General features: G+C 37.9%; 1 protein-coding gene across 3 annotated transcripts in view; it reads left to right on the top strand.

The window, feature by feature from the left end:
- The window catches only part of KCNH1 (potassium voltage-gated channel subfamily H member 1), a 198,190-nt gene that overhangs the window by 105,334 nt on the left and 68,456 nt on the right, over positions 1 to 24,400 (top strand). For all 3 annotated transcript variants that reach the window (XR_011699751.1, XM_071577874.1, XM_071577887.1), the window contains exons 9-10: positions 111 to 363; positions 13,966 to 14,162. Coding sequence is in view for 2 of the 3 variants with exons in the window: in XM_071577874.1 (XP_071433975.1) it covers positions 111 to 363; positions 13,966 to 14,162 (450 nt within the window). In the remaining variant the exon portion in view is untranslated. The remainder of the gene's footprint in view (positions 1 to 110; positions 364 to 13,965; positions 14,163 to 24,400) is intronic.

Raw genomic sequence — 24,400 nt, 5'->3', positions numbered from 1 at the left:
GAAATTTTAAAAGGAGGATAAAAGTAGTTCTTAAATCCCATGTAGTAAACCAGCAATAATAGGCACATAAAAGCCATGCACAGGAATTGATTGCCTGCTTTCCCTCTCAGGTTCTGCAGATATGCCCAAAGGACATGAGAGCAGATATCTGTGTGCATTTGAACCGCAAAGTCTTCAAGGAGCACCCAGCCTTCCGGCTGGCAAGCGATGGATGCCTGCGAGCGCTGGCGATGGAATTCCAGACAGTGCACTGTGCCCCAGGAGACCTGATCTACCACGCTGGAGAGAGCGTCGACAGCCTTTGCTTCGTGGTTTCAGGGTCTCTGGAAGTAATTCAGGATGATGAAGTCGTTGCTATATTGGGTAAGTTGTGGAGCTGATAATATGCACTCTGCACAAATACAGATGCATAGAGCATTTTTATAACCTCTTCTACTCATTCTTTAAAAAGCTTCGGTCAAGTTATCTTTATCACAGCCTGGAGAGGTATATTTTATTGTCCTTCCTGTTCCACATAGGCAAATAAGAAGGGCAATCATCTCATCTCCAGATTGCTTCAACGCTGTTTCCTCTGGTCAGGGGAAACTGCTTGAACATTGGCATCCTGGTCATTCTTGGGGTTCTTCCTGTCTTGACACATTTCGTTTTGTTAGAAATCCCATTTAGGACTCAGAAAACATTTTTTTAAACTGTCTGTCTTACCTGCCTCTCTTTCACCCTCCACTAATAATCCACTTTTGCTCAAAATTTTCCAATTGGATTTACTTAACATCTCATGTTGAAATAATATTTATCTATTTTAGTCAAAGCAATTTAAAAAAAATTAGAGCTGATTTGTGTAAACTTGGAATGGTAGCTTTGGGTTGGAGGCATTAAAAAGAAGCTGATAGTGATGTGAACAACTCTGAGGCAAAGCTAAGACAAAAGAGTGGGATAATCCAATAGATGCAAATGAATTGTGGCTGGAGCACTGAGGAGGTGATACTTTTCATTTGATTCTGTCAGACACTTTTGTGATAAGGCAGATTCTCATGGTGCCTTAATCCAGTACCTGTCACTCATAGCAGCCTAGAAAAGGAGCAGAAAACAGCTTGGTAATCTTACTTTTTTTGGAACACATACACCCAACTCTCCCAAGAGGAATGCCTACTGAAAAATGAGGGAGTAATAAATATGCTGAGTTCAATTTTTCTCTATTTCTCTAGGGTTGCAGGTATAGTAGAAGGTGAATTTAGTGTCCTGGGGAATCAAGTCAATAATATTTTGTGCCACACAAGAAGCTAAAAAGGTGAAAAGTTGGAGGATAAGTAATTCTCATTCCTTCTGGCATCACCTGTGCTAGGTCAATGCTGTATGATACTAGCAACTTCTGCTTGTCTAAGCTGCACGTCAAGAATTTACTACTTTTTGTCGTGTTGAACTCTCATAAATTAAGGTGGCAAATGTAGAATAAACTAAAACCTCTCCATTTGTGTCCCCTAATGCCACCAACCTGGGTTCAGAGCAAGAAGAAAAGATCAAAACATATGTATGTAAAAAATATAGGTTGCTGTATTTGAGTATAGGTAAAAAGCGTTGAGAGAGAATTTTTAAAAAATGTCCTTTAAAGATATCAGTTTTCTCCTTATCGTTACCTGTAATTTCTGCATTCTCTCATAACACTCACTTTCAAAAGCACTCAGCCTAGATTGCCTGAGAAATCAGCGTTAAGGAAACCTAATCTCTGCTGTTGCAGAGTGATAGCTGCAGATAAATGAAGTTGATCCCTTGGTATCTGGATGAATAAAAGTATTTCATTGTTATTGTTCTCCTGGAATGGTAACTATTGATCCTCTTTCCTCCACAACTGGTTTTTTTTTCTTTTTTTTTTTTTTTTTAGTTTGGAGTCAGTTCTCTGGATTTCACAAAAGCTGATGAACTCTGTCATTTTCTTTGTGAATATATTAAGTGAAAAGGAAAGTAAAATGAAGTAGGATCTATGATTTTGTGAGATTTCATTTTGGACATGCATCAATTTTTATGTTTCTGTTTCTGGACTAAAGTATCCCTTTCCTTCCACATGTGTGTCTCCCTTCCTCCCCCAGGCTATGAAGTCTTCTGTTGAAGGTTTCTCTATTCTGATAAGATATTATGTATTTATCTAAGTTTTTCACTATTCTAAATCAGTTGGACTTTTTTCTCCTTCTGCATTGTGTAATTTAACCATCACATTACTGAAGGATGTTGCAGGAGATGGGCCAGGGTTTCTTGCTTGACTTTTGTACACTCTGTTTTCTTATCTGTAGAATAACAACGTTTTTATTTTTGCTTTTTTTTTTTAATTTCATATTTAGCTGAACTTTTCAAGTACTTGATGAAAATATACCAGATAAAATGGGATGCTGCAAGGGAAAAAAGTGCATTGTGCAAGAAACCTGATTGTTGCTGATCACTCAGCCAGAACAGCCTATGCCATAAGTTTTGTTTACCAGTCACAGCTAAGCATAGCTATGAACATCAGGCATGTAACAGCAAACCTTGTGTGGAATTCTATAGGGTAATTTTAGTTAACAGGTATGTTGGAGAGACTGTAATCTTCTTTCAGGCATTCTTGAAATAAAAATGAAAAAAAATAAATGCTCATAGAAATGAAGGTGAACTAGTTGCTCAGCTTTAGCTGTCATGTAGTAAAGGAGTCTGCAGTTTGTAATGTAGCCTGTACCTTCCTTGCAATAGAGAAATGAATTGCATCCCTAAATTAGTCTGTGTGACTGCTGTGCAGCACTACAGGAACCAAAGGCAAACTACACTTAGTCTTTAAAGGATCCAATTCATATGAAACATTCTGAAGTTCTGAAATAATCTAACCATGCAAACTAGCATATAAACGTGTATTGTGTAGCCCTGGAGTGTATTGTGTACACTTGCATAATAGCCTTCCAAATCAGTTCCATGTAATGCCACAGAGGCAGGTGTGTTCTCAGTTCAGGCTTATGTTCTTATTATAAAGCACTGACTTTGATTGACTAGGATTAAGACAAGTACTGAGTTGGAAGAAATTACACATAGGCCAGCAGTGAAAAAATGTGTTTTTGTTTTCGGGTTTGTCCCCTAAGATTGCACTCCCCATTAATTTGATTTAAAGACAAACACAAAAATAGATAAATTTAAAAAAAACCCCAAACATCTGCAATGCTTCCAGTGAAAATGTAAAGACATCGACGCATTTTCTATGGAATTTGATTTGTTGAGATGAAAGACATATTTTTTTGAATTCTCTGCTAAAGTACAGAGATTACTAATGTTCATGCAATACACTCTTTGGATTTGATGTGTTAAAGAAACAAAAGCCTTTAAACCAGGTGATTGATTTATTTGTGACACATTCTAATACAAATGGGTCAGAAAAAGTGCCTGCCCTAGACAAGAACTGAGCAAAGCACAGGTCATGTGGGACTGCCATTAAGAGACTGTTTTCAACTTGACTTTGCTTTTAACTTTTCTAAGCCCTCCCCTTTGGCCTGATGCAACTTTATCCACCTGAGCTGACAGTATTTCCTTGAACTACTCTTACTTAAAGACTTACCCATTTATCCAAATGTGGTTAGAGAAAATGGATTGGGTTGGGTTTTTTTTTGTTTGTTTGTTTGGTTTTTTTCTGTTAAAAACAGTCAAGCATTTATGTGTACTTCTTTTGGCAGCTCTGACTTCCTTTCTTCAGAGCAGACCTTTCAGACTGAGCCACTGACCATCTCAAAACCTGACCTTACTCCTGGTCTTTAAAATCTACTCACACTCAGGAGACTGGCTACATTTTAATGTATCAAATAACGTCTTAAAATATTCTTTCTGAATTAATTCCAGGAAATTGATCATAAAATCTGACTGCAGTTTTCTTTGGAATATGCAGCGAAAAAGGGATTGTAGTAAAAGTGTGAAGTAAGTCTTCATGGCTAGTTGTTGTTTCTTTATTTAAGGATGCTTGAAAACTTAAACTGTCTTTCATCGCTCTGTTTATATTTTTTGCACTCTGAAGGTAAATGTTTCCTTAGTGAGGTGTGAAAATGTATATTGTTTGGAACTGTGGTGAACAAGAAGCTGATGTTAGAAGTCTAGTTGAGTAGATGATGTGCCATTGCTGGGGTCACTTCGTATTAGGCTAACAGGGCACTTCCCTCACCCTCCAGCCATTTAATCTGAACCTTTTAAATCTCTCCTTACCATTGCCAGAGGAAGTGTTAGTTCTTGTGTTATGTCTCCAATTGCATGTGTGCTTAGATAGTTATGTGAAAATAGTAACAAAGGGATCTTTTTTGTATGTTTTTTCTGGAAATACAAAGAAAGGCTCGATAGAAGGTCTTGTTAGTAAGGGAGTTGTATTATGTTAATGTACAAATATCTGAATGACTTAGAAAACCATTTTTGATCTTTCTAAGAAATAACCAGTTCAAGGTTAGACTGACATAATACTTCAAGACTGAGCAGAAAAATCCCTCTTGTCTAGGAAATCTGAAGGAAGCAAGTGGTTCTGACAATTTAGTTCAAACCCTTTCTGCCTGAAAACGGAGTAATATTTGAAATTTCCAGAAAAAAAGCTGAAGAGAAGAAGAACCTTGAAAACAGACTTTTCTTTCTAGATAGTGGTGGGGAAAGCAGTCTTGTTCCTAAATTTCCTGTCTACCACAACAAAGATGGTGAAGGGGCCTTGAGGGAAAGCCATAAGAGGAGCGGCTGAGGTCACTTGGTCTGTTCAGCCTGGAGAAGAGGAGACCGAGGGGAAACCTCATTGCAGGTACAACTTCCTCATCGGGGAAGAGGAGGGACAGGCACTGATCTCTTCTCTGTGGTGACCAGTGACAGGACTCAAGGGAAGGGTCTGAAGTTGTGTCATCGGGGAGGTTTATGTCGGATATTAGAAACAGGTTCTTCACCCAGGGGGTGGTTGGTCACTGGAACAGCCTAACCAGAGAAGTGGTCACAGCACCAAGCCAGAGTTCAAGAAGTGTTTGGATTGTTCTCTCAGGTACATGGTGTGACTCTTGAGGATCGTCCTGTGCGGGCTAAGGGTTGTATTTGATGATCCTTGTGGGTCCCCTCCAACTTGGCATATTCTGTAATTCTGTGATTTGTTGATTAACAACTTCTGGAGGGCCTGACTGAGCAGCAGATTTCCACTTATATGAATTGTTCAAAGCTGCTGAAGTGGTCTTGGTGCTTCTTCAAGGGGGTCTTGTGTGTACAGATGGTAAGACTGGAGGTTAGTTTTATAGACTTGATTAGAGACAGAGAGCTTTAAACTTTTATTTAACAACTAAAAACCAAAGTCCTGAAAACCACTGTGATCTTCAGAGCATTGGATGAGAAAAAAACATTACTAGAAAATTTAGTTAAAAAGTAAAAACAGCTACAGGAAAGTCTACCCTAAGTGTTACATCCCAGTTGTTCTGCATTTATGTTCTTGCTTCTTTATTTGAGTTAAAAACTTTCAAAAGAATAAGGTTTTTTCTTGCCCGTTGGTTTACCATCATAGAATATCCTGAATTGGAAGGGATGTATGAGAATTGTAGAGTCCAACTCTTGACTCCACAAAAGGCAAGTAAAGTGAATGACATAGGAAAGGAAATCAAGTCAGGAAGTTGTGAGCAAGCAATACCATTGCTCTCCACAAGATCAGTTTGCTGTTCCTATTTCTTTTGCTGCTATCAAAGCTGAAAGGCAATACCAGACTAGATATTATGTAAGTATGAAAGTATGCAGCAGCACAATGTCAAGAATGGGAAAATTTGGGGGGGAGTAGGGGACAGGGAGCATGCAAAGGATGCACATAGATGTGCATTAAAGTTCACATGTGAGTTGGGAAAGTGAAATTTGTATGACCCTGAAACACAATTGTTTATTGTTATTTACAAAGCTATAAAGTTGACAAGATTGGTTTAACATATTATAGGAGAGCTTGGTGTGCCATGTTTTGTTTCAGCAGGATATTAAATGTTCCATTTGTTTTGTGTGGAGAAAATCCTGCTGATTTAATTTGATCTAATTGCAGTCTTAAAGAAATGTTCTAAGAAGAATCATTTTCTTTACAATTGCTTTAGCTTACTCATTTAGCTGTAAGCACTTCATTCAGTTGTGGACACAAGAGGATTGATTCAGATTTTGGTGGGACAGATTTGCATCCAGATAGGACAGTGCAAACTTCAAGGGCAACTGCACTACAGATATGGTTTATTTTAGAGGAGGGGAAATACCAGTGCAGAAGTATTGTCTTAGACCTTCTCTGTTGAAAGCATTGCATCTTCCACACAGTCATGTGCAGACTGCTTCTCAGCAGACTTGAAGATGTCAGCTAAGGTAACTGTGCTGAGCCCAGGCTACTATCTTTAGACTGTCCCTAGTACCTGAGCTAACTCAGGTTTCCCTAAACTGAACTGTTTTGTGTGCTACCCCATTTTCAAAATTTAATTGTGCATTTTGGGGCCTGTTGTTATTTAATGCCAAGTCTTTGAAGAAGTCCTTACTTCCCTGCTTCATTTTTCACCTGAATTTTCAGTTTAGGGGCACCTCCCTATGTTAAAAATGCCAAGCTGCTGTGCTCTTAGGCTTAAGAAATGGTTGCAGGATTATGGATGGCATTAGAGTTTTCTGACAGTATCTAACGTCAAAACATTGTGCTATTGAATAAGACTGTAATGTGACCAGCAGCTCTTTGAAAAAGGAATGATTGAAATAAAAATCCATCTTTATCCTCAGGAGTTCTATTGTGCTTTTTTTCTATTTATAGTTTGAAGCTTTTTTTCAGGCTGGCTTACACTGACAGGTTGGACAAGTTGCTTGTTTCTATGAAATGGCTCAACAAACATCAATTGAAAGAATGATTATCAGTGTCTGATTTGCTTAATATGTGTCCAGCACACTTAGCAAAAGTATTAAAAATGAGATCCAGCTAAACTTTTTAAAAGGCTGTGGCATAAAGGTCTACCAAGTTTTGACTTCATGGTGGATGTAGGAGCAGCACTAAAACTTTTACTGATAAATATAGGTTCATTCCAAATGGTTGCTCTTGACAGAGAATATTGCTTGTTCCTGTGTTCCAGACATCTGAAGGGAGTTGATATCAGGAGTTGCCAATTTTGAGACTTCAGCCAGAGATTAGTTGTTGCATGTCTAGCTTCTGATAGAGCATTAAAAGCATGAATCATGAAAGCTGCTGTCCACTGCAGTCTGTAGATGGCTTAAGACTGTACAGGGTATTGAAAAAAGAAGTTTTAAAATACTCGATTAATGTGTAGGAAATCCTCTTTGGAAAATGGTAGTATCTTGAAGGCTACTGGCAGCAGAAACTGAGACGTGGTGGAGATGGGGCTCTCTGTCCCTTGATACCTCAGGCTGTGTTAGGAAGGCTTGCACATCATGTTTGTGTGTGTGCTCCAACCAGAGGTATAAAGAGGTAGCAGCTTTCTATAAAGACCTTGATTTCTGGCAGGTGAATCCCTGAATTAATTCTTATTTTTGGTTTGGGTAGAGGTTTTTTGCTGTTTCAAAATTTTGGAGGAGGAAGAATAACTTTTTTTCTCAAAAGACAGATTAAAAAAGAATGTAAAAAGTTTTCATGAAACATTCATTTTTCTTTGTTTTACCCAATTTTCAAGTTAGAACATTTTTAGGAGGTATTGTGTAACATTGTTAAATTTATACTGAACTAATTGCTAGTAATATTAAATTAAATACACTATAGATATATCGTGAGTCTTTGAAGATACATATTTCAGAACATGAACTTTACTATTTAAACTCTTGAGAATCCCTTTTGTCTGAAAAACAATAAAATTTGGGGGTTTTAATATATGCTTCAAGCAATAGCTAGAATGTAAAGCCTGTCCCTAAGTAATCAGGGAAATAACTCAGAGGATAATGCTATTGGACCCTCTCAGATAGGGTTTTGGGGTTTTTTTTGATCAGAGAATTAGCGCTGTCTATGCAATGACAACATAGATTGAGCTGTGTTTTTCCTATTACTTAACCACTGCAAATACATTCAAATAAATTTGTGGCTCCAGTTTACCTGCACTGGAAACTTCCACTTCTTCTTAGTTTGTGCAAACTGGCCACATATTTGTAACATTTTTAGAGTAACCATTAAAACACAAATAAGGATAAATGGTTCAGATTCTGCTGAAACCTCCTAGTTTGCTGTGAATAAACCTGGCAGGGCTCAGTTGACATTTAAAACTCTTCTTCTCATCACAGTAAGTCAAGTAGTGAAATATAATCCATGCTCTATTCAGAAAGACAAATAAACATATTAGTAGTAATAATAACAACAATAATAGAAATCTTCACTGCAACTGATACATGTTGTTGCTATTCATCTCTAAAATAGATGTTTTTATTTTGTTTGTACAGTGATGTGCTTCAACAGGGAAAACTGATGCAGTTGTATAATAAAGTGTGTGCAAAATATTGCCAGGCTGTGCTTTATAACATTAATAGATACACTGTGTTTCTCTTTGTGCACCAGGCAAATCACTGAAAGTGCAACTTCAATTTATTTCTTTAGCACTTACTTTGGTTTCAGTGTGTTTTTAAGGTCCTATTAGAGAGGAAGAGAGTAATTAAAATCTCTGGTTAATGAAAAATCTATTCTCTGCAGTGCGGTTGGTCATTCACTTCTCATTACGTGTCTCAGTTTGCAATTTGGAAATCTTAAGATAATCCAAAGCAGCAAATGACTTCCATGCATTGTCTCCTGCCAGCTGTACTGTGTTGGAGGACCAAACTAAAGGCTATTCAGCAGCTGTCCAGTTGTGAAATTTATCTGTAGGACAGCTACTGAATACTCTACCTCAATGCCAAATGGTAGCTCTGTTTTTGTTACTTGACAGGTATTCATTTCCCTAAAGCATTGCACTGAGAAGAAAAATTATTTTTGCTCTAGTGTCTCTAACTTCCTTGAATCTTTCTTCTCTCTGCAAAATGGTAAAATTTAAATTGCATGCCTTACTTAGATTAGGAGATGAGGGAAGAGAGGAAAGATTATCAGTTGAAGCCAAATAGACTGTGGTGAGCACAGAGGGAGTCTGACCAAAGTCTCAAGTCATTGATTTTGAATACCAGGGGCAAATACACTGTCCTTAGTATAATTAGGCTTGAATAGAATTGGTAGGAGCCTGTGACACGGACTAATTTTAGATCCTTGGAGGGTGGGAAGAAGGAAAAAAAGGTCATTTTTTTTGTTTATTTTTGAATTTCAGCAGCAATCGCTAGAAAGAGACCCATGTAGAGAGAATCAGTGTTTGCCGTTACAGCAGTTGGTGTCTCCCACTGCTTGGAGGTGGAAGACAGGTCCTGAGGGTACGGGCCAGTGTGGGTGCTCCAGGGAGCTGTGCTGGGAATGTCATTGTGGCAACCACTGGGAATCAGCATCACAGACAACAGTATTTGCTAACACCTGATTTCCAAGATATGCTCAGTGCTGCATTGATGCTGAGCTACCATAGAGCAGTGTTCGGTCATTCTAACTTGTCTTTGGATCTGCTGAGACTATGTCAGATCCCAATTCTATCATTCAAACATGCTAATGAAGGCAGATTGGGAAGGGACCTGATCTAGATTCTGGTGTTGGCTGCTCTAACAGTTCCTGTTGATTTGAGAGTGATTCTTACAGGAATATTTTGTCTGATGTACTGAAAACCCATGGATTTGTGTGAATCCCTTCTAAATCCATACTGATTTGGAAGACCTTCAGCACATGAATCTATGGCCTCATCTTCTCACCCAACTGCTATCACACCAAAGCAGTGCTGCAACTTTCAGACCTCCAGACCCAGATGTGGACTAAGTAGGTTATCAAACACATATTCCACATATGAATCAAATTGTTTTGGAGTACCATGGAATATCTTCTGTCTGAGAGTTCTTCAACAGTTCCACTTTGTAGGAGTGAAGAACCAAAGGTTGTGGTATCAAGACAATATAGCTGTAATATGCAAGTGTAGTTCTTTTCTCAAACAAAATCAGCAAAACAACTAAGCTGAAATAATCACATCTTCATTACCGGTGCTGCTTTCAGGAGACAGTGAATGTGGCTTGACCTTATGCCTGACTTGGTCTGAATTTGAAGTGGTAACAGAGAAATCATGTTTTCAGTTATAAGAGAAATAGCAAATTTGATGTGAAAAAGAAATTGGGGAAGTGTGGAAACAGAGGGTTTTATAAAATAATTCTTCACTGTTTAAGAATTTTGTTTGGGAACTTGTTAGTGTAATTAAAACAAACAAGCAAACATAAAAGACAGAAAACTATTTGGATTTCAAGTGTATGCTGAGCTAATGGTAGAAAAGGTACTCAGCCCACAAAGTCAGCAGGGAATATAAATGATTGATGGTAAAAGCTTAGCTCATCCACTTTAAGGGTGATTGACAGATAATATTCCTGGCAAATGTCTGGAATTCTGCAAGCTGGGAATGAGAAATGCAAAGGACTGACAAACAAATGCCATCTGCATTTCTGTAGCGCTTCTTAATCTTTCTTCAGAGGTAAGGTGAAATATATAAAGCCTGGAGTTATATGTAAAAAGAGGCTTTTGGCTCAGGTTCTCTAGTGCAGCCATTAGACTTTGCCAGCCTCCTGACACGCTTAAAAATATCACCTTGCCCTTCTTTCTTGCTTTCCAGTTACAGCAGATTTTGATAAAACACCCACCTAATCTGCCCCACATTTTTTAATTCCTTTTTCTTGAGTGATTGATCTTACTTTGAAGAGAACATATAGACAAAGCGATACGCTATGCAGTTTTTTATTAGGTATGAGGCCAATTGTTCTAATTCAGTGTAGGTACTGCTCCTTTCCCCACCCCCTGCCCCATTTTTCTATGAATGTCAAGTATGGGGTTTTTTTTTTAGAATCTGACAATCAAATGTGATACTTTTGATATGCATCATTTAGGAAATTCACTTGATAGAAACAAAGCAGTGTGGTGCTTGCACGTGTGCCTTGCTTTGGAAACCGAAATATAACGTAGCATTGATTTTCAGCTAGAGCACTGTCTGTTAACTTCAAGGAAATTTTTAATGAAAGAAATGAGTAAAACCTCTTTGGGGTGTGGTTGATCGGTCGGTTTTGGTTTGTTTTTTGTTTGTTTCTTTAAAACGGAGGCTTCTGTGATCTGACTCAGTTTGTGGTTCATGGGCTGCTTTTTTCTGGTTCAGCTCAGTGGGCACCCAGGAGACATAGCTCCTTCCTGGGCTGTTCTTGCCACTTATGGGAAGTGGCTCCCTGGGGTGGGAGAAAACTGCAAGAGGGAGAGTTTTTTGGAGGGAGGAATTACAAATAACGAAGGGAAACTGTAGTTGCTGCCACAGGTGAATGACACAGCTGTGTCTTTCTGTGTTATGTGAAAGGCATAAATTCTAAATAGAGTTACTGTGGGACAGTAAAATTATCAATGACATTTTAAGGTAGGGAAACTTCTCTGGATAGATTAAAAAATACACTTAGAAATGAGCTAGAATTCCTCTCCTTTGTGCTTGGACTACCCGCTCTAAGTGTTGCTCATCAGTGATGGCACATTTCAATGCTTGATAGATTCCAGAGCGTTAATTAAAACAGTAGTTTAGCTAATTGCCTGGAATATTGTGAGTAAAAGCATATTTATTCCAATGGTAAACAATCCATTTTTACCCAGTGAACCATATCAGATTTTATGGTGCATAAAAATTGTTTCACTTCAATTTTGAATATATTGTGTATTTGTCTAAAAGACTTGTAGAAGATGATCTACTTTAAGTGCATGAAAGGATTTTTCTTTAGCCATTTTGAATTTATCTACTGAAAAAGCATACATTTAAATAACTGTAAATGTGAAAAGTAATTGCAATTACAATGAGAAGTTGCATACTGTACTGGACTGTTGGACTACAACCATGCTTATTGATGGGCAGCCTTTGTCTCCAGATGTTGGCTCTGTCTGTGTAAGGAGACTTGAGGTGTAAGAACAGTTGTCATTATGGTGTCTTGGTCTAATTTTGTGAGGGAAACATGCTAATGGAGCAGGTGGTTTCAGTGTATATACACAGTTAGAATTAAAATAGATTCTATGCTCCTCCAAAATGATCAGGAACTAAACTGGCCCATGGCAGGTGGGGTGCACTGGGCTTCTGTGGAAAACCTGGAGCACATCAGTGTGAATGACAGCTTATTGACTACAGTGTAGCTTACCATCAAGCTGACAGCTTCTCCTCAGAGAGAAAATGCTTATCATCTAATGGAAGAGGAAGTACAGCTGAAGAACTAAGTTTGGAATTCTGGGTTTAATTTACAAGTTTTCTTGAGCTCTTTACTCATGATAGTTCTCATGACTTTGGTATAGCCTTTCAAACATGACTATTTGTTTAAGGAATGAAATATAAAAAGGCCTGGCTGAAGTCAATAAACTAATACTTATTTTGATGCTTTGGCTTTAAGAATTGCTATGGGCAAAGTATTACTTATAAGACAAGGTACTGTCTGGTCCATTCCTACCACAACTTGATAGATACTGTGAATGTATTTCCTTGTTGCTTGTCTTAAAAGAGATGTGCAGTGCTGGTATAATGCAGCAGAGGTTTAAGAGGAAAACACATTGCAAAACAAGAACATACAGTTTTTCATTATCAAGGCAACAACTGAATACGTTAGCATTACATGGTGGAAAACAAAACAAAACCCAAACAAGAGCATTATTCTTGTAAATGAGCTTGTAACTTTCTCCTACACGCTCCCTTTTGTGTCCAGCCTAAGCTGGGTTATAACCAGTGAAATCCTTGCTGCTCCTCAGCTAGATTTTCGCAAACTTGCCTTGTGTTGATATATCGTGTCCAGACTGATGCAAATGCCTTCTTTGCAGTATTCTGCAGCAGGGATTTCACTGGCTGCCCCAAGCTCATAAAGACATGCACGGGAGATTGTAGGGCAATGACTATTTTCTCTCTTTGCGTGTGTAACAGCTAAACATTAGTGCCTGGCCATTGTTATGTCAGTGCTAACTAACCTGTGCTCTTCTTGTTTCGGACTCTATTTTGTAACATCCTGTAACTGCACTGATGTGTTACACAAGATGGTTTGGTTGACACAACAGTGGGTTTTTGTTAGCCAGATTAAGAGAACTCAACAACTTGGATGTAAGAATCAAATCCTTTGCCTGACAGTTAAAATTAAAAAGAGAAAAAGCATTTTATCTTTAAAGAAAACAATTATAAGTGGAGGAAAAGGACTTCACGTGACAAGCCATTACGGTTTAAAGTGAAAGACCTTTAATACACACTGCACACGGTTTTATAGGGTTAAGGCTGCATTCTATTGTTGAACCTCACACCATCAAACTACAAACTTTAATTGGTTATAATCCATATCTCACAAGTCCTGTGTTTTGATGAAATCATCCTAACTGTTTTCAGGTACATCTCCAGAGTCCAGAGGGAAACTTGTAGAGTTCTCATGAGAAACTTCTGGCAAGTCGCTGAGAGCTTCCGGGGAGTGATTTCTCCTTTACTGGTCAACAGCAGCTGTGGCCTGGTTTATTCTTAGCTGGTAGCTGCTTCAGTCTCACAGAGTCCATATAGATCTGAATTGCTCACCTTTGATTTTTCTATACCAACACAGCTCAGTTAATCTGTTTGAAAGGGATAAGAAGTGAACAATAACCAAGAATGAACCACTTTTCTTGATTTTTAAAGAGAAACATTTATTGATATTTAAAGGGGCTTGTCACATGAAACTTTTTTATTATGATTTATTATTATGAAATATTGATAGACTATTGTAATTAACAAAAAGATACCAGAAAAAGTTATCATTGAAATATTTTAAATTTGTTCTTTTCAGAGACAATTTTTTTTTCTGATCACATAAATTAGAAGAAACATGTCTATACGAGTGAGATGTATGCTCTTTTATATTTTTGGTGGAAATAGTATTGTTATTGAGAGCAATTCTGTTGTTTTTGCTTAGGCAAAGGGGACGTTTTCGGTGATGTATTCTGGAAGGAGTCAACCCTCGCCCAGTCCTGTGCTAATGTGAGGGCTTTGACTTACTGTGATCTTCATGTGATAAAGAGAGATGCTTTGCAGAAAGTGCTGGAGTTCTACACAGCCTTTTCACACTCTTTCTCTAGAAATCTCATTTTGACCTACAACTTGAGAAAAAGGGTAAGTGGCTTTGATTTTAACATACATCATATATATGATCTCACTTTTAAGGACTGTCAGCATGAAAACTGAATGACTTGAATTCTGGTATTTTTTGTAGACTCTCTTTATAAGAAGTTTTTTCAAAGCTTGCCTAAGAGACACTGCTGGCATGTAGAGTCAAAAGGCCAGAAGTATTTATTCCAGTGCTTTATGGAGAGGTAGACTGTGTATGTGTGAAAGTAACATACATTTTGAGGAAGGAGACAGATTCCAGCATATTTGTGAACTGTCATGCAGTTGTGATAAACGGTGTTGACTACTTAATGCAACTTCAGTTTGTAAAGCAGCTAAAAATATTTTAGGGTGTTGCCTGAAATCACATAAAAAATGAGAGGAAATATAGAAAATCTAATATATGGAACAAAAGTGGAAAAGAATAATCACAATGGAAAAGTAATATGAACACGACATTCTATCAAGAGTTGTTTCTTTTAAAATCAATCCCATTTTGGAATTACTTTGCTTATATATAATGTTTCTATTTTCTTATCCTTTATTCTTTGCCTCATTTCCTTCCTTGCTGTGTGCGAGTTCAAGTTATTTTGTCAAACACAAGTCATCATAATCTAATAGCTCCTTTTAAATCCTCTGTGTAATCTTCAGTGAACAACCTCTGTAGAAATTTATTAAAACTGTAGTAGGTATAATTCAGATGATATGATTTTATGATACAAGGTAGAAGACAATAATATTAGATGGAAAAGAAATACACTGGAGAACCTGTACTTGCTTTAAAATATTATGATATAAGGATATTTGAGATCAGCTAACAAAGTATGTTTGGTAGGAGATTTTTTTTGTTCCTAAAACCAATTTTCCTTTGTAACTTCCAGCTGCCAAGTCCTGGATAATTGGACCTGGAAAAAAAAAGAAATCTATTATTCTTTCAAATCTGTTTTGTAAAATTAGACTTTGCAACTAGACATTTTTCAAATGTTTTGAGTTCTGTACATAGAGTTGTCATATCGAAATTAAAATAGTGTGATGGCATTTTCTATCTGTATATGTTATCAATATCAAACAATTCAGCTTTTTATGGAGAAGATGGGTGGAGAAGAATCCACACTTTGGTCAAACAAATAAAGCTCTGGTAGAAAATTAATGTAATTAAAAACTAAGAAGCAATTTATACTTGAGGATTTCCTCATAAGACTTCTTTCTTTTTTTTTCAAATGACATTGAGTTCCAGCAGGAAAAGGAGAAGGTACACAGCTGCAGGAATATTAAGAGAGATGTCCTGTTAATAAACAGCTAGTTACCTGGTATTAGTTAATGTAAGAAATAAAATAAATGAAAGAACCTGACATTGAGATTACCAAAAGAATTGGTATCACTGGCTGACATATTTTGTAATTAACTCCATGGGTGATGTGGTAAGATGCTCTAAGAACATTTTTACTTTTTTTTTTTAACGTTAGTAGAAATAACTTTTGAGGCTTGGAAGAACCAACTTTCTTAAAGCTCACAGTAATGTTAGCAGAATCTCATAATTTGGGACCTACTCTGAGCCAAAAGTCCCAATTTTAGAATCAAATGCCCACTGCAGAAGTGACCCTCCAAGTTTATTGGTATATCTTTTCCCAGCTCAGGTTACAAAACATTTTCAACCACCGTGTCATAACTCCTGTGCTGTCAATTTTCTACACAAAATGTTCCAAATAAAAAGATACATCTTATGATAGCAATTTCCATCCAGTTATTCAAATAATTGGATTTTAATTGAGTTGCAGTCAGCAGAAAAGTGGCCTTGATTGATAATAAAAGCGAGAGTTTGATGATTCTGGGTTAACAAACTGTAACATTTATTTTCTTGAGAGAAGACTGATTGCAATCAGAATGCAAATGTTAAATAATGTGAATAAGATATGCTCTTGGACATGCATGGCAGGTACAATACTTCAGAGATTTGGGGTAATACACAATAAAAGGCCACTTTGTAGAGTTTAGAATTTAATCTGTGACTTTTTTATAGAAACAGCCTGTTGCTTCTAACACTTCTGGTCTTTTTCTGTAAATGGAATTTTGTAGAATTCAGAAGAACTGGTACCTTCTGTGAGTTACATTTGGGATGTATTGCATACCCTCTGGAGTATAAATACTAGAATTGCACTTTTCAATAAACAGTTTCATCTCTGGCTCCAAATGTGTTCAACTAGTTGAAATGTAGATACCGTATATTCATCCCAAATATATTCATACAGATTTCAAATATGTGAAAAGCAGTTTGGGGGATTTTTTTCTTTTCCCAGAAGGATCTCATGGGTATGTTTTTAGACTTGGATGTTCCCCTGAAATGTCTTCATCTCCAGGGTGCATATGCCTTCACTTGGCCATGGTACTGAGTCTCACTAGGTAGTGCCAGGTGCTTTGTAACCAAATTTCCCTCAACTTAAATGAGCTTTAGCACTGATCCATTTTTTTTACCATGTATGCACATTCCTTGGCTGCTGAGCCTCCTCTAGTGATCCTTGTCAGAGATGGGACTCCCTCTCCCAGACCCCTCAGTGCCCAGTGAACAAAGTTGACCTTACAGGTGTCCCCCCACCTGCTGGGGTCTGGATCCGCGTGCTAATGACTGTGACAGAAATAAACAGCTGTGCAGGTTCATTGGAAGGTACCAAAACTGGTCAACTGGTCTTGACCTTAGCTAATTCTAGAGCTGGAGTTAGACAAAGTAAAAAGAAACTTCCCTCTATTTCTTGTGCTGCTCTTCCTACTTATCTTGAATGTGGTTTGAGCAGAGAGCAGGAGGCTTTTGTTTGTGTATGCCCTTTATGCCTTCAATAGAACAGGGCTGCAGTTATGAAAAGTTACTGCCCCTTTAAAGATTTTGTGGCCAAGGGAAAATTTTCCAGTGCTCTGTCCCTGCTATGCCTTACTGTCCTTATCTGTGCTGTGAAAAGTTTTCTTTCACTCACTTTCTCGACAAACACCCGTGAACTATCCTCTTTTCTATAACTGTCAGCTTGCTGTCAGGTGACTCCTTGAGCAGTTTCCTCAAGTGACTAAAATCCCTTCTGAACTTATTACCTGTCTGGTTACCTCTGACTGGAGCTCAGGCTTAGAAAACTTCTTCTTTTTCCTAAAGTGGAAGAGAAGAGAGACCTTTAATTAACTCTTTCTGCTGTCAGTCATTGAAATTTTCATCTTAATGGGAGCAGGGGAGAGAATCATCTGCTGCATCTCCCTTTCTACCACCTTAAGAAACTGGAACTGCAATCAGTGGCTGCAAGTGGCTGTATGTTGGACTCGAGGGCTGTGCAGCCCAAAGGAAGCTGATAGAGGGTTTCTCAGAGCACTTCCTGCTGAGACAGTGTTGTGAAATTAAAGCAGGTTAACTTGATGTTTCTCTCCATTTTTGTAATCTCAGAGAGGAATGAGGGGTATATGGGATAGTCAAATGACAAATACCCTTATGGGAATATGTTAGGTGAAAGAAATATTGCAGGTTTGGAGGGCAGCAGAATTCACAGGCTGGACAGAGGCCTGGTTTCCCCCTCCAAATACTTAAACAATTCTGGGTCTCCAAACTGGATGTCACAGCTCCAGGTTGAAGTGTAAGAAGATAAAAGTTTGCCTGATACCTGCTTGTCATTTTCTTCTGTTTGTGAGAAGATGGAAGTTGGCTGGCAGTTTCTTCAGGAACGTGAAAGGCCTTTGGCAGCACTTGCAAGGGCTCTGGTTTTGCAGTTGCCTCTTTGTATGAGCTTTGTGACCAATATTGACTTACACTGTGTTGTACCACAGTGTATTTACTCAGTTCATTCTGCTGCAACCATAAATGATATTAAAGCCGAAACGATTGCACAGACTACAGAAAAGAGAGAATTCTCATGCATAATTTATTAAGCTGAGATTTCTCTAGTAGGCCATTTTAGCCTGGATAGAGATTAAATGACTAATTCTGAATACTTGGGAGTATCATGATAGAGAGAACAAGCAGCTTTTCCAGAAACAGAAATCTGTGTCCTGAAACAAAAGAAGGAATACAATAGAATGTAGGTGTATTACTGGGATATTGTAAGACTGAAAGAAATTGCAAAGAACGTTCTTCATTTTTACAAATCAAACGTGATTTAGTGATTTAGAGCCAAAGCTCCTAATCAGAACTTATTTCTTGAGAGAGGAATGATTGTAACAGAACAGTCTCCCTACTTGCTGGTGTAAAATTACTTGCTTGTACATGTAGTGGTGTGTTTATTCTGTGGCATTCCAGCTGGGCCAGTGGACACGACACCCACCATCTCTTTTGAAAAGCCATTTTAAAATGTAATTGTGCTTTCCTCTTCAGCATTACCTTAATCTTTCTTCTTTTTATAGTGTAAGCTCTAACTAGAGAAAGAATGTCTCTGAAATCATGCATTTCAGCTAGGAGTGCTTCAACTGATTTTAATTCTCAGGGGGCTTTGGCAGCAGGCTGTTTTTTAGAGAGCAGTCCATAGACTTTCTACATGACAGGTTTTCCAATTCTTTTTCATGATAAAAGTTCTAAATATTATCCCAAAATTCTTTCAGCAAAAGGTTGAATTGCTGGAAGGTTTTAACAAAGCCTTCTTATAGTGAGAAGAGAAAGGTTTTAATTTTAGAATATTGTCCCATTTGATGATGGATTTCATAATGGTCAAAGTGACAGCCTTCTTCTCTCTCTTATGTTTGTACTCACAAAAACAATCCCACAAGTCCTGTGGGAAAAGAGGTTTGATGCTTGCCTGTCATGCATCTTGCAGCACTGAAAACCGAAGACATTGGACATGATTGAGATCCCTGGAAGGGCCTGTGGCTTGGGAATTATACCATATTAGCTGTCCAGGAGGCAAAATAGTCAGTTGCAAAGCAAACTTTCCCAATGCAGATAAACATTTAATACACTTAACACTTTCCCTTTCTGCTTTTTAAAAGTAGTTCAAGGAATTGAATGTTGCATTCACAGATTCTTCATGTCAATCTAAACAAAAGGTATTTTATTCTGTTTTGTCATTAGTAGATTCCATATTGCATTTTTGCATCTTTTCTCCAGCCTTGGACATCTTAACTTTTATCTGTCTCTAACAAAGAACTTTTTAGCTAGCTCGCAGATTTTGGGGCAAATGGACTTCACACTCTGTACTGAAAGTGCTCTGAGTCTTGTTGTGTGTTGTTAGGTTTGCATGACTTCTATGGATAATTTTAGTGATAAGTCTGTCAATGAGTTTAAATCCCATGCTCTTAGGAGGACCTGCCCTTGGATTTCTCCCTTCTCCTCCCCTGCAGTTTGTTGGATCCCTCCAGGTAAAGCCTTAATAACCAGACTTGGAGAGGATTTGGTAAGCTGCAAGAACTTAGTGTTCATATTTCCAGTGACTGTGGAAATATATGATGATATTCAGCCTGAAATAACTCCACTACCTTTCAGAGTTGTCATCTTAAAGTTTATTTTCCAAACTTTCCAATTCTAAACTTATTTATGTTCTGTTTAATGTATGTGGCCTTGAGCCTTAGGCTCCTATGTTTACACAGAAGATCTGGCTACAGACAAATAGTTTTGCGTAGTGGGCAGGTATATGTGCAATGAAAGACATAATTAACTGAGAAGTTCTAAGACATTGTGGTGGGTTTACCTTGGCTGGCTGCCAGGTGCCCACCAACCCTCTCTATCACTCCCTTTCCTCAACAGGACAGAGGGAGAAAAATAAGATGAAAAGGTCATGAGTCAAGATAAGGACAAGGTCACTTACCAATTGCTATCATGGGCAAAACAAACTTACTTAAGGAAATTAAACTAATTTATTACCAATTAATCAGAGTTGGATAATGACAAATAAGAAAAACATCTAAAAAACACCTCTCCCCAGCCCTTCTCTTCTTCCCAGGGACAAATTTACTCCCAGCTCTTTGGTCTCCTTCTCCTGAACAGTGCAGGGAGCTGGAGAATGAAAGTTGTGGTCCATTCATAAAGATTAGTCTCTGCTATTCCTTGCTCCTCACACTCTTCCCCTGCTTCAGTGGGAGATCCCTCTCATGGGAGACAATTCTTTACAAACTTCTCCAAAGTGAGTCCTTCCCACAGGCAGCAGTTCTCCAAGAACTGCTCCAGCATAGGTCCCTTTCATGGGGGATAGTCCTTCAGAAACACCCTGGTCCAGTGAGGGTCCTTTGGAAAATCACACATCCTGGCCAGAAGACCTGCTCCTTCATGGGCTCCTCTCAGTGGCCTGCAGGTGAATACCTGCTCCGCCATAGGCTTCCATGAGCTGTAGGGAGATAACTTTCATCACTGGAGTCTTCACCATGGTGGTCACCATGAGTTGTAGGAAAACTGCTGTCTCTGGTGTCTGCAGAGTTGTTTCTTTCACATATTCTCACTTCTCTCACCTGCTGTAGTAAAGGGTTTTTTTACTCTTTCTTAAATATCACAGAGGTGTTACTAACATCATTGGTTTGCTCAGCACTGGCCTGCAGTGTGTGTCTCTTGGAGCCAACTAGAACTTTCTCTGCCCAACATGGGGACAACTTCTGATGCCTTCTCGCAGAAGCCACCTCTGCAGCCCCTCTACTATCAAATCCTTGTCACATATATCCAAAACAGACGACAAAACTTCTCTACTGCTTTTATTCAGTACATGAGATGTTTCCATGTAAATTTTGACTGTAACATAGATTAAGCTGTGTGGCTAAGTAGCAAAATGCTTTTTAAAAATGCTCTTAAATGACTAATCCCTACTAAACTGATTTAATGAATTCATCATGTGTTTGATGAATTGTCATCCCTTCTACTATGAATAATGAGTACTTTTTCATACATTTAGGTGCTGTAGTATGATGTCTCTACAATTGCTATAAAGAAGTAACTTAGTATACCATACAAAACAAGATGTGTATGTCCCCCTAGGCAAACTAAGTTGTTGAAATTCTGATGGGCTATTTGCTAGTAAATCCTGTTAAAATAACTCAGTCATTAGTAGGTATTAATAATTGTCAAATAAATCAATGGAAGAGCTGATGAGGGTGAATTTTGAATTACAATTCACCTTTAAATGGAAGAATATGACTCTTTTATGAAGCTGATACTAAAACCATAAATACCTTGAAGGATCTTCGTTAAGAGAATATTTCCTGTTCTGTGCTATTGTAAATTTTTCGGTTTTCCCACACTGGTTGCTAAATACTTAGCTATCATTTTCATTGTGATCACTGAGTTAGAAATTAATTTTGTGCAGACTCAATTTATGAAAACAGAATTTAAGCTATTTCCCAATGTGCTTTCTAAGTATAGAAAACTAAGTCAATGTTATGCCAATGAAAGGCATTTTATTTATATGTCAGTATTTGGGGAAAAATGCAGTAAATGGAATGAGTTCTGGTCAACCAGAAATTGAGGTTAAGCACTTCGTTCATTAATCCACAGACAGAAGTGATACTTTGTTTTATCACATTTTGAGGAGACTCGCTTGAATTGTTTTTGAAAGTTTTTTTATCTTCAATGACCCATAAAATATTCAGCCTTAAATATAAAAGAAAAAAATTCTGACCTTTCAAAATCTGCAGGGTGTTCATGAAGTCTTTCCGTATATGGGAGAACTATTCCGAGTAGATGAAAAATACAGTTAACAAAGTTGACGGTGAATTAAAAGTAAAATTTGTTTTCATACTATTTTAATAAGTAAAAAAAGACACATAAGATTTTTGTGAAGTTATTTTCGGATGAGTAATAGAAAATTAACATTAAAAAAGGGTTTTGTCTCATTTTTACTTACACAGCTGCCCACACCAGTTTGTTTATCTCAACAGAAGAAAATGCATTACTTTGATTTTTATCCTCCTCGACACACATAGACTAAAGCATAGAAATAATTTTAGTATGGTTGCTTAGAGTAAATAAGGATTCTCCAGAATAGCTTCCCCAAGCCTTTTTAAAACAGAAAATTAATTTCCTGGGAACTGAGGAAATTTTAAATGTTGGCCCACCACCAGGGACAGAAGACAATAATCCAAAAGACAACTGCTCTTACAGTCTAGGAATCTAGTCTTCATTGTGAAAACAGTGAAATTCTTGCTAGTATTTTTACAGTAGAAAGAATTAATCCCAAGTTTAAACTCATGTTTTTCTTACTGTTGTGTTGATGTAGAAAAATAGAAGAGTAATATGTGAAATGTGTCTGTGCAGTGTGTCATTCTTGTTGTCAGTATGTGCATGGTGCACTACCATCTGTTCACAATCAGGTGTACTGAGGTGCCTTAGTCCAGTTTTGCACCACCCTTGCAAAGAGAGGCTGTTCCATGGCTATTCAGAAAATTCCTACCCTTCCCACAAACCTTGAAGTTTATATTCTACTGCTTACCATGACTGAGTGGCCAGAGTTTGAAAATATCTTTGTATTTCTAATAGAAAAATTAAAATATGGGGTTTTTTGGTGCCTATATATGTATATATGTACGTATGTATATGTGTATGTATATATGTGTGTATATATATATATATATATATACTCATACACACACAATGACTGGCCTATTGCTGAAGCTCTCAAGTAATTCCAATATCACACTCTCTAATATATGCATGCTGTTACCTAGGCCTTTTTTGCATGTATGTGTCATTTTCTGTGATGTATTTTAACTGCACTAATTATGTCAATGCCTTGGTAACCTCTGTGGCCTGGCGTTTGTATTTTCTGGTATAACCTGGTGTTTCATTCACTGTGAAGCACTACTGACCAAGTAAAATGCAGAACAGTGACTTAAAACCCTTCTGTATATTTTTTTCAACTCTAAAAATTATGTCTGTGGTCTGGGAAATAGCTGGGTCCAGGACAAACTTTTTGAAAAGGTATGATTTCCTGGCATAACAGCTTTGACCTTCTGCTCTTTTCTATGGTCACTAAAAGCTGAACCCATAGGAGTGCAGTTCCAAACACTCAAACCATTCAAGGCACTCCATGAGGGAGAGGGAATGCAGATAGCTGTGCAATATAAAAGCTGAGTTACAATGGCAAACCTACATCCCTGAGCATTCAAACTTTATAATCTAAGTGATCAGATTGATTCTTTCTTTGGCTCTCCAGTGAGTGTTGAAATAACTTCCCCCTAAAAAAAACCCAGAACAAACAAAATAAAATTATGGAGGTTACTGCTTATGTTATGTAAAGACTCTGTGATCCTGGCTCCAGACCACACCCTGCCTACAGGTCTTCTGTTTTCTTGCTTGAATGTTGAGACCTTTCCTGTAACTGTGAGCTATTAGCAAGACGAAGGAAGCCCTTTCCCTCTTCATGTACCTGAGTCAGGTCTCCACAATTCCTCCAAGGACTCTGTTTGTTATGTATCTCACCTTAAATGCAACAAATGCTGTTAAGATTTTGTGTGAAACAGCAGTTTCCCGGCTTGATCTGTGAGCACTGCGAGGTACCCAGTGTATTTGTGTAAAACTAAATTTTGTGTGTAGGCAAGTGCTGTTTCTCCTGTATTTATCCTCAAGAATCAGCCTTTCAGTTGCCTTTCAGCAAGTATCTTTCTGGGGGAATATAACTGGGAGTGTGCCACATTCCTTAGTCCCAAGCCTGCTGCAGGAGAGTACCCCAAGTAATACGGTGTCTAATGTCAACCTGCTTTACAGGCTGCTGCCCATTCCAGAGTGACACTGAAGTGTTTGATTGCTGGATGTGAAGTGGAGTAACTGCTAGGTGTGGCCTTGTGAAAATTTGTGAAATCCAGTACACTTTACCATCATGGGAATGAACCAATTGCAAACAAAACTTGATGGGGCAACTTGCCAATTGCCTGCTGTAACTGCAGCTACTGACTGTTGCCTCAGATAAAGTCAACTGTTAAAGAGGGTTTTGTGTTGGGCTGTAGCTTGGTATAAGAACTTACTTTAAGAAATACATTGAAAGTAGGATCACAAATCAGCCCTTCTTAATTTGGTACTACTTTTGCAGCCATCAGCTGTGTTTTATTTCAAACTGTATGATTCCCCCCTCAGAAGGAAATGTGCTGTTATGTCAAACACCTCTTTGGATTTGGATTTTCAAATAAATGTGATGCCTGACACTGATGTAGACTATTAAATCCCCATGCAAATGAATGTGCTAAGTGTTCTTAGAGTAATTTTTCCAAATTAGCAGACTGCAGAGGGGACTTAAATCCAGTTCTACTTGAAAACACTGACAATATTAATATTCTCAGTCTTTTAATTGCTTTATTTTTGGTTCCCATTCATC

The sequence above is a fragment of the Pithys albifrons genome, chromosome 2 (genome assembly GCF_047495875.1).
Source record: "Pithys albifrons albifrons isolate INPA30051 chromosome 2, PitAlb_v1, whole genome shotgun sequence".
NCBI classification, from domain to species: domain Eukaryota; kingdom Metazoa; phylum Chordata; class Aves; order Passeriformes; family Thamnophilidae; genus Pithys; species Pithys albifrons.
Note: the sequence above shows the minus strand (reverse complement) of the source record. Positions and strands in the feature narration are given on the sequence as shown.